The following is a 13,684-nucleotide window of genomic DNA, read 5'->3' as shown; positions in this document are numbered from 1 at the left end:
AGCAGAGAGCCCCAAACGTTCCTTCCCCCTCATCAACCAGCTCTGACTGGGGGATCCCAAGGCGCTCCCAGGCCAGCGAAGAGATATAATCCCTCCACCTGGTCCTAGGTCTACCCCTTGGTCTCCTCCCAGCTGGACGTGCCTGGAACACCTCCCTAGGGAGGCGCCCAGGTGGCATCCTTACTAGGTGCCCGAACCACCTCAACTGGCTCCTTTCGACGCGAATACCTTTGTATTATTGTAGAAAATGTTTACATGCGTATTTGAAGTGTGCATGAATGCTGACCTGTGTATCTTACCGTTAAAACAAACGGCCTCCCTAGAAACCAGCGTGTGAACATGAATCAACATAAAAAGCCCAGACGTCACCCGGCTCCTAAAACAGTCCCGTGCTTTGGAAACACGTTGTTTTCCCGTTAGCAAATCAGCACCATGAACGGCCTTGGTGTTTCTGCAGGAAAGCATTCGTGTGTGTGCAGGCAGCAGCGCCCCTCCCTTTGGAAACATTACTGCATTACCCAGGAACTACACCAGAGCTAAAGTCCATTACATCAACTCTGCTGTCTTTACTTTTAGCGTAGCTGCAGACTGATTGCTCATAAGATGTCGTGATTTGTGATAATAGGCGAACTCAATGAGCCATGAGTAAAGAGGCAGAGTCGTGTTTTATGATCGGTTTTATTGTCCTTTTGTCTTTGGGTCCCTAAGGTTTTTCTTGCAAGCTGCAGGTATAAGCATCGGTCAGATTGTACAGAAAAGATAACAGGCAACAGATTATTTTAAGCTTTTAAAGAATAGCTTGACATTATAAGAAATACGTACAAAGTGAACGTAAATATACTCTCATGTGTATGCTAATTATGAAGCTGGATCCAGCAGGTTAGCTTAGCTTAGCAAAGACACTGGAAACAAGGAGAAACAGCTAGCCAAACGTTTTAAAAATGCCCCGACCAGCACTTCTAAAGCCTATCAACTAACATTTTTCTTCCCAATGTAATTTGTAGACATTAGAGCTACTGATATGTGGATATTGTTACCGTTGGAAAGAGCTAGGCTAGCTAATCAGCTGCTGGTTTTAGCCTCATATTTAACACAGACAGAATCAACTTTGGTGTCAATCTGTCTTTCTGAATTGTACTTATTGTCCATTTCTTTAATCTGTACACAAGTAAAAACTAAATGTTCTATCTTTACAGGGAGTGAGAAGAATCAACTTTTTTCTCAGGCAAAAGCAGGCATTTTCTCACGTCTTTTGCAGAGAGGTTGCACTCTTAACAATGTCAAACCATCCGTTAAATAAACTGACACTTAACACTGTTTGCAAACTGTTTAAACTTCCAATAACACAAGTAAAAGGAAACATCTCTTAGTTGTGCAAGCCTGCAGCAGACCCTTCAGCTGCGGTTCTGTGAAATCACCTTTTCACTTCCCACCCTGTCTAATCATTACATAACGTGTGCAGCAGTTCTGCGGAGATAAGAGTGTCCGATAGTCCAGTGGCTTGTCCAATTTGAAGCCAAGCAGAGATGATGACCTGTCCGGACTGCGTACAGTGAGCTCATTCCTGATCAACGTGCACTTCTCTGATACCCTTACATGGAAGACCGCTTGGTGTTTGCAGGTTGGCTGCCGGCCCGCTGGGTCTCTGCAGAGCTCAGATAGCGATCAATGAGCCGAACACTCAGCATCTGGCCCGATCCCATCCGTGACCTCAGCTCACCCTTCGTAACTCCGTGAATCAACAACAATGTCGTGAAGAGGGTGAATCTTAATCTGCTGTTGGAGCAAATACAGTGTCCCCTTTTGTTTGGTCTTTTATGGGTTTAGTCAACAAAATATATTGAGTCCAAACTTTATGAGTTATGGTTGAGACTCAAATGTCTTCTGGACACTTGATTGTGCATCTAGCAAATTTTAAAGGTGGCACGATATCGTACAACGTGAAGATTCAAAATTCATGCAATTTGAACATTTTACTTTGAATATGTTGGAATGAGTTTTGCAGCCACTTCAAGTTTTGGCAGCAAAACTTTCCAATCAGAAGATATAACAAGTGATTCCTGCACAGAAACATTCATATGGAGTTACGCACCGAGTGCGGAGGTCACTAATGCTCTTTCACTATAAGAAACTACAGTATCTGTATCAAAAATAGCAGTTTTCAAGGCGCTAGATAGATATATATCGTGTGTAGATCTGCACTGACGGTGCTAAGTCATGCTAAGATGAAGCCACACTCAACGGTTTCTAATCATGCCAGGCGTTTTCTATTTCTGCACAGCGACTGTTTGTCTACATCGCCTTCAGTGCAAATGTCATACTTTATTTTTACCACTGTCGTTATGTTATGTAAACCAAAGAGACTTGGATAGTTTGGACAAAGAAAATAATGTCTACAGTATATCAACAAATAGTCATAAACAGAAGCACATTCCTAGATACTAACATCCTAACCACTTAGAAAAAACATAAACAAATGTTGGATTCTTTCCTTGTTTAGGTGGCGATGTTCGGTCCAACACGGTTGTATAAAAACATAAAATACTGGATGGTGTGATGAAGTACAAAGCACCAGTAGTAGCACCTTGTTACGTAGGGACGGAGAAGATCATTTTTTAGTTGTGTAGGTCTTGATTTCCTTCCTGATGACCTCAGGATGTGACTCTTTGTGTAGGGCTTGATTTCCTACCTGATGACCTCATGATGTGATTCTTTGTGTAGGGCTTGATTTCCTACCTGATGACCTCATGATGTGACTCTTTGTGTAGGGCTTGATTTCCTACCTGATGACCTCAGGATGTGACTCTTTGTGTCGGTCTTGATTTCCTACCTGATGACCTCAGGATGTGACTCTTTGTGTAGGGCTTGATTTCCTACCTGATGACCTCAGGATGTGACTCTTTGTGTCGGGCTTGATTTCCTACCTGATGACCTCATGATGTGACTCTTTGTGTAGGGCTTGATTTCCTACCTGATGACCTCAGGATGTGACTCTTTGTGTCGGTCTTGAACAGAACAAGATAAGTGCCCAAAGTTTCCGTCGGACATGGAGTTGCTGTGAAACTCAGTTCAGACGTGTCCTTTTCTTTTCGATTGTCCGTTGTTTTAGGGTTAGCTGTGATATCTTCCCACCCTCGCCTTGATTCAATAATAAGAACATTAAATATGTGTAAACTATGTGTTGATCCCACATTACAATGCAAGGTTTCCATGAACTAAAGCAGTGGTTCCCAACCTTTGTTTGACTCGTGAATCCCTTGAGCTAGTCGCCAATCTGTAAATGAAGATTCACCTACATTTGTGTTAAATAAACCCTTTGTTGTTGTATTTTACCCAACCTTGTGTCCCGTGTTTGGAGCTCTGGTGCCGCTGCAGGTAGGCTGGCTTCATATCATTATTTGCAAGGCTTAAAAACCACTGTGGCTGCGGTGGATCATCAGATCTAAATCCATGAGAAATGTATTAGTGTTAGCCGTTTTTGTTTTCTTTCACGTGTCTCTCCTAAAGCAGTTCTGCAGCCACGGTACCGGTAGATCTAGTTTGTCTCTGACCAGACACAGAGTGTACAGCTGATCTGAGCATAAATGATGTTTCACTTTATATTCTTTTCATGGTGCATCTCAGGCTACAGAGTAATCCAAAGTAAAGTTACTAATAATGTGTAATGCATTACTTCTTTTGAGTAACTACCCCAACACTGGTTACAATAAACACCAGGGAGGAACTGTTACCACGGACACCAGGCTTACGAAAATGTATTTTACAAATGTTTTATGCGTGGAAATACTACATATTGCAATCCCCCTGCAATCCCCTCAACTACCCCTAGGTTGGGAACCACTGAAATAAAGCATCACAGTTTGTTCGAAATTCCTCCTGTGTGTGTGTATGTGTGTGTGTGTGTGTGTGTGTGTGTGTGTGTGTGTGTGTGTGTGTGTGTGTGTGTGTGTGTGTTTGTAGCTCAGTGTTGGCCCTTGAAGCAGTACACTCCGTACAGCTTGTGCTTTTTGTCGGGGAAGCCGCTGAATCGTACGGCGGCCTCCGTTGGGCTGCAGCGGCGCCGGGGGTTAGAGATGGGGTATCGAACGCTGCCGTCAGCGAGCCATCCCGCGTCACAGCGGTCGAAGCCCAGAAGCTTCCAGGCGGCGTACATCTGGCCCACTTTGGCGATCTGAGCGCCGTCTTTCTGACACGCTTGGACCGCCTCGTCGTAGGTCAGCTTAGATGGGTGGATCAGGTAGTAGAACCGCCCTGCAAAAAGACAAGGGCTCGTAAACACAATGACACATAACTTTGTTTTAACTTAAAAGAAAGAAGAAGTTTGGTGATGAAGCCTTCGCCAATCATGCCCCAAAGCTATGGGACAAAATACCTACAGACATCCGGGAGTCCTGCTCCGTGGAAGTCTATAAAAGAAAGCTCAACACATATCTGTTCCCTTTAGCCTTTTAGCTAACTCTTGCTCTGTGCTGCACCTTCTCAATGCTGTCCTCTGCTTTTGTGTTATTAGGCTCAGAGACCAGAGATCAACGAAGGGATGGGTACCGAAACGGGCCCTGGGGCATTTTGAAAGGCCGTGGATCAGCTCCGACGTTATTTGTATTGTTAACGGTACTGGAGACATTTTAAATATATGGGGCGGGGCCTCACAGAAAGTTGATGAAATTAGAAGCCAGCAGGAAGCCGGTCTCTTCCCCAGCTGTCCATCAAGGGTAGTGGACGGAGAGCCACCATTTTGCAATTTCATTGTATCATTGTTTAATTAAATGCTGTTAATTTGTAAATAAACTTCCTGGATTCTTTTCAGCTAATCCTGGGCTCAGGGCTAAACAAAACTACAATATACTTAAGTATAAAATAAAAATATACTTTTCGAAATCACTTAATCTCAAAGGCAAATATTGTACTTCTTTTAGATGTACAATTTTCCATACCAAAATTAGGTGATTTTAAATGTGGGTTTTGATTAACGTGTTTAGTGTCCATTTATGGGTTGAGAAATGTTCCTACTTCTCATGATATATAAAGTATGTGTTAGTAAAACCCAGGGACCATCATGCAGGATTTGACCAACGTTTTGCAAATAATATTTACGCATGTTTACTAAAGTGAGGTCTAAAATGTTTGTGTTGTAAGGCCAGCAGCTTTGAGGGATGTAGAGATTTATAAGTTCATTGCATTTGTTCAAAAACAACAACTAAATAATGGAATTGAACGTACAGTGAAACAAATATAAAAACACCAAGAAGTATCCGTACAAACATCTTCTATTTCCTACCACGGGTAGTTTTATTTATGAAAATGTTGAGAATTGAATAAATAAAAGTACTTTAGTAACCAACATGTGGAACAGTAATGAATGTATACTGTACATGTTTACACAGTGAGGAACACACATATACAATTAGATTTTTATTTTTTAAATCATGTCTTTGTAATCCTAATCCTAATTGTATCCTGATTGTAATGCTAATTGTATCCTAATTGTATCCTAATTGTATCTTAATTGTATCCTAATTGTATCCTAATTGTAATCCTAATTGTATCCTAATTGTAATCATAATTGTATCCTAATTGTATCTTAATTGTAATCCTAATTGTATCCTAATTGTATCCTAATTGTATTGTGAAAACTATGTGTGAGGTGAGAGGGGGTAAGTTAGGAGGAAGGAGGTGAGCTAAATGGAGGAGGGACTTCATGTTTTTTGGTCAATCCTATTTGAATTGCTGTAAAACCTGAATTCCAGGAGAAAACCCTACATGAGAAAAAGGTGAAGGGAGGAGGCGGGTGAGGCAGGAGGAAGGAGGTGAGGGGAGTGGAGGAGGAAGAGGAGGAGGAGGAAGAGCGAGTTACTGTTGTCCAGCCTCCGTCGTCTTCGTCTCTTTTGAGGCGCTGTTTCTCCCCTCAGCTTCCTCCCTCTTTGATTTCTTCCTCATCTCCTTCTCTAGCATCTTGCCCTTCATCTTCTGCAAGGAGACTGTCCTCAGTGTCCTTCCTGCGGGAGAAGAACTCTCTGCTCTTGTTCTTCTTGTGAAGACAGAGGTCCTCCAGCAGCTTCTTCTCCTCCTCCAGCTGTCCCTGAGCCAGATCGTCCCTCTGCTCCTCCTGCTTCCATCGTGTCTCCGTCAGATGGACCTTGGTCTCCCAGCTCAGCTGTCCCTGAGCCAGATCGTCCCTCTGCTCCTCCACCTGCTTCCATCGTGTCTCCATCAGATGGACCTTGTTCTCCCAGCTCAGCTGTCCCTGAGCCAGGTCGTCCCTCTGCTCCTCCTCCTGCTTCCATCGTGTCTCCGTCAGATGGACCTTGTTCTCCCAGCTCAGCTGTCCCTGAGCCAGGTCGTCCCTCTGCTCCTCCTCCTGCTTCCATCGTGTCTCCGTCAGATGGACCTTGGTCTCCCAGCTCAGCTGTCCCTGAGCCAGGTCGTCCTTCTGCTCCTCCTCCTGCTTCCATCGTGTCTCCGTCAGATGGACCTTGGTCTCCCAGCTCAGCTGTCCCTGAGCCAGGTCGTCCCTCTGCTCCTCCTCCTGCTTCCATCGTGTCTCCGTCAGATGGACCTTGTTCTCCCAGCTCAGCTGTCCCTGAGCCAGGTCGTCCCTCTGCTCCTCCACCTGCTTCCATCGTGTCTCCGTCAGATGGACCTTGTTCTCCCAGCTCAGCTGTCCCTGAGCCAGGTCGTCCCTCTGCTCCTCCTCCTGCTTCCATCGTGTCTCCGTCAGATAGACCTTGGTCTCCCAGCTCAGCTGTCCCTGAGCCAGGTCGTCCCTCTGCTCCTCCTCCTGCTTCCATCGTGTCTCCGTCAGATGGACCTTGGTCTCCCAGCTCAGCTGTCCCTGAGCCAGGTCGTCCCTCTGCTCCTCCTCCTGCTTCCATCGTGTCTCCGTCAGATGGACCTTGGTCTCCCAGCTCTCCTGGTTCTGGGCCAGGTCTTTGGAGAACCTCTTCTTCTGCTCATCCAAATGGTTCTCCAGCTGCTTCACCGGCCTCTCCTTCAGTTGGACTTCCTTCTCCAGGCTCAGGTTCTTCTTGGCCGAGTCCTTTTTCTCATCCTCTGCCATTTTTAATTCAGCCTGAACCTCTTCCTGTTCCTTCTCCCAGCTCAGCTGTTTCTCGGCCAGGTCGTGCTTCTGCTGAGTCACCTCTTTTAATTTGGTCTCCACCAAACCTAACTTGGTCTCCCAGCTCTCCTGGTTCTGGGCCAGATCTTTGGAGAACCTTTCCTTCTGCTCTTCCAAATCGTTGTAACTTTCAATCTAATTTATTTTTACTTCTATTCTATGCTCATATTATGTTATGTTTATTTGTATGTCTTTTACTTGTAAATATATGTGATGTCAGTTTTATGTGAATTTTTAAGAGATGTCAATTCTCTACTGTGAAGCACTCGACTGCAACTCTAATATAAAAGGTTCTCTGCAAATACAGTCTGATATTATTAAATATAAGTTAGCTTCTATGGCTCATTAGCACCCCCAACTCATCACTGCACCTCTCGTTTGCGCTGAACCAAGGTGCAAACACAACTGCATTTTCTAAAATACCTACACAAACGCAACTATTTAGAACTCTCATTTAGCCTACTATGTGAAATTGGACAATGCATTGGTTAAATGATGGTAAACACACACACACACACACACACACACACACACACACACACACACACACACACACACACCTTTGTAGTGGGAGGTGAAGCAGAACACGTCATAGTGGTTCTTGTCTTTGTCTCTCAGGCCGTAGTTTCGGACGCCCGGCGCGATGTTCTTTCCACCGCAGGGTTCCCGAGGGTTAGTGATGGGATACTGAACCGAGCCGTCGCTCAGCCAGCCGGCGTTGCACCAGTCCAGTTTCCCTCGCCACGCGTCGTACAGCTGATCGAACGAAGCCACCACGGCGTCCTGATCCCGGCACGCCCGCTCAGCGTCGTAGAAGTTCAGGTTGTAGCGGCCGAGGCGAGGGTAGTACGGGAAGACGACACCTGGAGGGGAGACAGGATGTGTGTCAGCAAGAAGTAAGAAGTGTATCTCCAGCACTTTTAAAGTAAGGCTTGTTAAAGGTCTCCTATTATTCTATTTTTAGGCGTATCCTCCTGGGAACCGAGGAAAAAAGTTCATTCCAATTTTTTACTTTTTCTTTTCCTACAGTACCTATTCAGGGTTAAAAGAAAACATCTTGCAATTTAGACTTTGTTTTATTGAAATGTATTTTAAATGTTACAGTCTGTTCACTGTAGAGCAGTGCTTCTCAAAGTGTGGTCCGCTGGTGTTCCGTGAGCACCCCCTAGTGGTCCGTGAGTATATTGGTACAATTTCACATTTGAAATAAATAAATAAATTTAAGTTTTCCGCACTCTCGCGGGAATATCTCCGCAATGGAGCGAGTTTAAGTTTCACTTTTGATTGCATGATATAGCCCAGTGCAACACCTTCATCACACATGTTGCCACTTGTTTGTACCATTTTCAGGCGATTTATAATCTGTTCTAGAAAAACGATGTGATTTTGGATATTTGTGGAGTTAGGTGGTCCGAGAGTGTTTTTTTATTGGTTAAGTCCTTGGTTAAGTCGTTTGAGAAACACTGCTGGAGACATCAAGACCCTTTTAGAAAAGACAGCCTTAATGAACAGATCAACTATGTAACGCATTATGCTCATGGAGTGATATTAATACAAGAATACATTCTCCTTTATTTATTATAGGTCTCAGATAAAACCATGTCTATGAAGTGTTTTGCTCAAAATACCATTAAACACCGGGGACACATATTTATGTATAAAAGACATCAAAAAGTGCCTTTTGCCTGATAGGAGAGCTTTAAATCTCAGTGTTGTTCAATGAACCGTGATTTCAAAGTCACAAATACTGACAAGGAACCTCGTGGCTCCTCGTACAAAGACGCATCCTCAGGGTTTGAGTTTAGTTATTTAACCTGATGACAGAAAGTCTCTCGCTGTGTTTGCTGTTTCTCCGTCAGCTGCTGCCAGCACTTCTTGGCTTCAGACGCTGATGGCTGCTGTGACTCTCACACACACACACACACACACACACACACACACACACACACACACACACACACTCACTCACACACACACACACACACACACTCACACAGACAAACACACTCACACAGACAAACACACTCACACAGACACTCACACACACACTCACACACACACACACACACACTCACACAGACAAACACACTCACACAGACAAACACACTCACACAGACACTCACACACACACTCACACACACACACACTCACACAGACACACACACACTCACACAGGACACACACACACACTCACACAGACACACACACACTCACACAGACAAACACACTCACACAGACACTCACACAGACACACTCATGCACACACACACACACACACATACCATGTATACATTACTTCAGGGGACATTACATTGACTTACATGCATTTCCTGGAGACTTATCCTAACCTTAACCAGAACCAACACATGCCTAACCCTAATCCTAAACCTAACGAGGTCTTCACCCTAAAATTAATGATCCCCCTCATGGGGACCTCCAATTTGTCCCCATAAGGGAGGCGAGTCCCCACACGTGACTGTGTAAACAGATTTAGGTCCCCACAAGTATAGTAATGCTAGACCACACTCACACACACACACACACACACACACACTTTTTATTCCATTACTTCTTGCTCACGGAACACACTCCTGACTTTCCCCCGAGCGTCGCTGCTAAATTTAGTCTGCAGCGTCACAGAGCAATGACGTCTAACCAGGCTCTGGGAGAAATGGATTACATGTCGTACGCAGTCAGGATACAAAGTAAAGGTAACTGTATTCGCTTACAGTTACATAGAAAAAGACGGATTACTGGTAAAAAAAAAGTACAATGGGGATGACTAGAAGGACGACAATGTTATAATGCGCTTTATAATAAAGGATATTGTATTATAGGTGTCTACATTTTCTTTTGTTGTGCTCTTTTTTTAATGCAGTATAGATGCACTATTGATATACTATTCTGTTTACCTAAAATATAATTTGAAATCCTAAATATCTTGGTTTTCTTCTTTTCTAAGGTCTCATTGAAACATATTGAAGTGACTGTTATTGATGTATGTCTTAATGTGTGCATATGTATAAATGTGTCTGTTGATTGTGTATAGGATATACATATTCTTATACATATTTGTATATTTGTATTCGGGATTGTGGTAAACGGTATTTCGATCTCTCTGTACACACAAACTGAAAGATTGACATTAAAGTTGACTTTGACTTTGATTGTCCTGTTGTCTCACTTAATACACTCAAGTAAAAAACATCTTGATATTTTTACATTTAAAATCGTATTTTTGATCTACCTTCCAGATCCAGAGACACCACCACCGTCCCGTCCTCCAGCCCGTCGATCACTTCACATTTATACCTCCCATAATCCTCCAGGGTGATCTCGGTGATGACCAGAGAGGCGTCCATCGGAGACGAGCTCTGCAGGTGGACGCGACCGTGGAAACTCCCGTAACTCCTCTTGTGGTAATCCATGGCCACGAAAACATCCACCTGCAGGAAGACGGAGAAACATCCGTGAGTGTTATTCCAACATCCTTACCTGTGTGTGTGTGTGTGTGTGTGTGTGTGTGTGTGTGTGTGTGTGTGTGTGTGTGTGTGTATGTGTGTGTGTGTGTGTGTGTGTGTGTGTGTGTGTGTGTGTGTGTGTGTGTGTGTGTGTGTGTGTGTGTGTGTGTGTGTGTGTGTGTGTGTGTGTGTGTGTGTGTGTGTGTGTGTGTGGCCTAGCATTACTATACTTGTGGGGACCTAAATCTGTTTACACAGTCACGTGTGGGGACTCGCCTCCCTTATGGGGACAAAATGGAGGTCCCCATAAGGGGAATCATTAATTTTAGGGTGAAGACTTGGTTAGGGTTAGGGTAAGGGTTAGGGTTAGGCATGTGTTGGTTATGGTTAAGGTTAGGATAAGTCTCCAGGAAATGCACGTAAGTCAATGTAATGTCCCCTGAAGTGATGTATACATGGTATGTGTGTGTGTGTGTGTGTGTGTGTGTGTGTGTGTGTGTGTGTGTGTGTGTGTGTGTGTGTGTGTGTGTGTGTGTGTGTGTGTTTGTTTGTCGGATGAAGGAAAAACGTCATTTTTTAAAATAATAATAATAACAAAACTTGGCGTACAGCTGAAGCTAGAGCCAAGAAATACGCTTTTCAATTCTGATTTAAATCCTTTTTCACTTATGGAAACACCTTGGCGTTCTAATTTGTGTATAAGATAAACCTACGGTAGAGAGGCACATTCCACATTTTCAAAACAAATGTCTAACTTAGAGTTTAAACTAGAAATTTGACAATTTGGGAAGTTTGCTTTTTGGTGGAAAATTGGATGAGCAGATGTGACACCTCTCTCATATCTGTCTGGACATTACAAGGCTACAAACTAAATCCCATTAGCTTAGCTTAGCATAAGAAGTGAAACATGAAAGCTAACTATATCTAACATGGCAGATATTTCTTGTTTCATTCGTACAAAAAACAAGATGTAAAATTGCCAATTCTGATTATATTCAATGTTTTGCAACATCCATTGTTTATCCATTTCTAAATGTTTTTATTATTTCTTTATATAGGTGTATTGCTAGGTTTCTGTGTGCATAACTTTGACCGACTGTCAATTAATGCACTAAACATTGTGGTCTTCTGCAGTCAGCAAAGGAAAGGTTACGTGCATTTACTGGCTTCACTTTAGCATGCTGAGCTCAAAACATCAACAAAATGGAGACCCTAATTCCAAATAAAACAAATATTAAAATGTTAGTTTGATCTACAAGATAAAACGCAGATATTCTATAATTGATAAAGTAACTTGGTACCTCTTTCAGGTAGTCCGACGTCATCTTGGTCCATTTGATCCTCATCTTGCGGCTGGGCGTCATTGATTGGTCCATTCGGATCTTGCACGGTAACGTAGCGTTTCCTCCGCGCCGCGAAACCACTTTCATTTGTTCTGCCGCCACCGACAGCTGAGGCCCGTTTTCTGAAACACAGCAACATAATTACAGCATTGAGAGAAATTAATGCATTTGCAGCTTTTCCAAGAGTGAGATTAGAGGATGGATATCAATCTGACGTCGATAGCCGCTTTCACACCAAGTATTTATAATAAGTCCCTGAGGGAAGATTACGCAAATGAAGCCGCTGACGTCACTTCTTCTTCTTCTGCTTTGGGTTTACTGGCAGGCCGCAAACCACTTCACGGCGTATACTGCCACCCGGAGTCCCCGGCCGGAAGTCCCCATAAAATCACCAGAACGCCGACACCTCCTCATCTCCACCGCTCCCATGTTTTCTTTTGTGTTGCCATAAGTTAGTCTCTCTGCGTTTCTGCGCTGGCTAATGCTAATGCTAATAATGCTAATGCTAATAATGCTAATGCCAGCAAATACAATGGCGCCTTAAAAACACTTTTCAGAGTTTTACGGGGCGTGGTTTGCAATTCGCCCAGCCAATCAGAAATGGGTTATTTTCTCCCCAGGATAGTCCCACCTCTCGAGCAGGGACTGAACAGGGGGGGAAAGTTCTCATGAACTAAGTTCTCTTTTTGGTGTGAACGCAAAATTCCAGGCACTATCGGAACTAAATTGGAAAAGTACGGGTAAAAGTAATCCGGTGTGAACGCGCCTTATGTGAAGTACCTAGCTTAGCACAAAGACTGAAAGCAGTAGGAAACAGCGAGCCTTTCTCCGTCAACATCTAAAAAAGATTTTAGGTCTGCAGCCAAGTTCATGGCTCCGTAAGGTCGCTAACGTGCTAACGGTGACAATGCTAACGTGCTGTTGATAAAAAGCTATACTGACTGAGATAGTCGAAAGAGAGTACAGCACTTTAATAATAATAATAATAATACATGTTATTTATATTATTTTCCTGGTGCTCAAAGCATTGACACTTTAATACGTTCATCATTATTTTGTTGTGCCATGTTTTAGCAGCTCAACTTTAGCTAATGATGCTAGCTTCCTATCTTTTAGATATTATTGGCATTCATGAAAGAAAAAGCAAATAGGCCTATTTCTTTCAATGTGTAACCACTCCTTTAACACCCAGTAACTCTCAGCTGCTTGTTCTCATGTGTGCAGCTTCACCAAGGTGAGATGAATCCATACCTGTACACATTAAATAATGTCCTGCTGCAGAGTACACACACTAGATACCTCCAGCTGTGTCTCAGCACACAGAGCGCTAACGTTAGCATCTCTGACCTTCAGCCTCCATCACTAACAGGCTCTCTGATTGGCTGTTTAACCACCGCAGCACTTTGTATGCTGTGTAAGCACGTGTGTGTGTGTGTGTGTGTGTGTGTGTGTGTGTATGTGTGTGTGTGTGTGTGTGTGTGTGTGTGTGTGTGTGTGTGTGTGTCAATGTAAGTGATCAAACAGCTAATTGATTCTGTGTCAAAGGTAGGTTGATATTTGCGTTTAAGGCAATATGACTCTGGCAGAAGGAAGTTATACGTTTGTTATTGTTTATTCATTAGTGGGCAAATAAGTGTTTAAAAGCTTTATTTGTAGTTAGTTATTTTTTAACTTTTTAATAACTTTTAGATAGTGATTAGTTAGAGGTTGCTATCAGATATTGTCAGGTGTTAATTCTTAAATAATGAGTGTTAGTGTGCGGG

General features: G+C 43.3%; 1 protein-coding gene across 6 annotated transcripts in view; it reads right to left on the bottom strand.

Annotated features, from left to right (window-relative positions):
• Positions 1-659: 659 nt before the first annotated feature.
• The window catches only part of LOC117535465 (hyaluronan and proteoglycan link protein 1-like), a 38,670-nt gene continuing 25,645 nt past the window's right edge, over positions 660-13,684 (bottom strand). For 3 of the 6 annotated variants that reach the window (XM_034199922.1, XM_034199924.1, XM_034199923.1), the window contains exons 3-6: positions 11,880-12,043; positions 10,365-10,563; positions 7,678-7,980; positions 660-4,251 (exon numbers count right to left, since the gene is read on the bottom strand). In XM_034199922.1, coding sequence (XP_034055813.1) covers positions 3,962-4,251; positions 7,678-7,980; positions 10,365-10,563; positions 11,880-12,043 — 956 coding nt within the window. In that variant the 3' untranslated portion in view covers positions 660-3,961. The remainder of the gene's footprint in view (positions 4,252-7,677; positions 7,981-10,364; positions 10,564-11,879; positions 12,044-13,684) is intronic. The other 3 variants (XR_004567423.1, XR_004567424.1, XR_004567425.1) reach the window with 3 other exon arrangements.

This window comes from Gymnodraco acuticeps, unplaced genomic scaffold, assembly GCF_902827175.1.
Source record: "Gymnodraco acuticeps unplaced genomic scaffold, fGymAcu1.1, whole genome shotgun sequence".
NCBI classification, from domain to species: domain Eukaryota; kingdom Metazoa; phylum Chordata; class Actinopteri; order Perciformes; family Bathydraconidae; genus Gymnodraco; species Gymnodraco acuticeps.
This window is presented reverse-complemented; position numbering and strand designations above follow the sequence as displayed.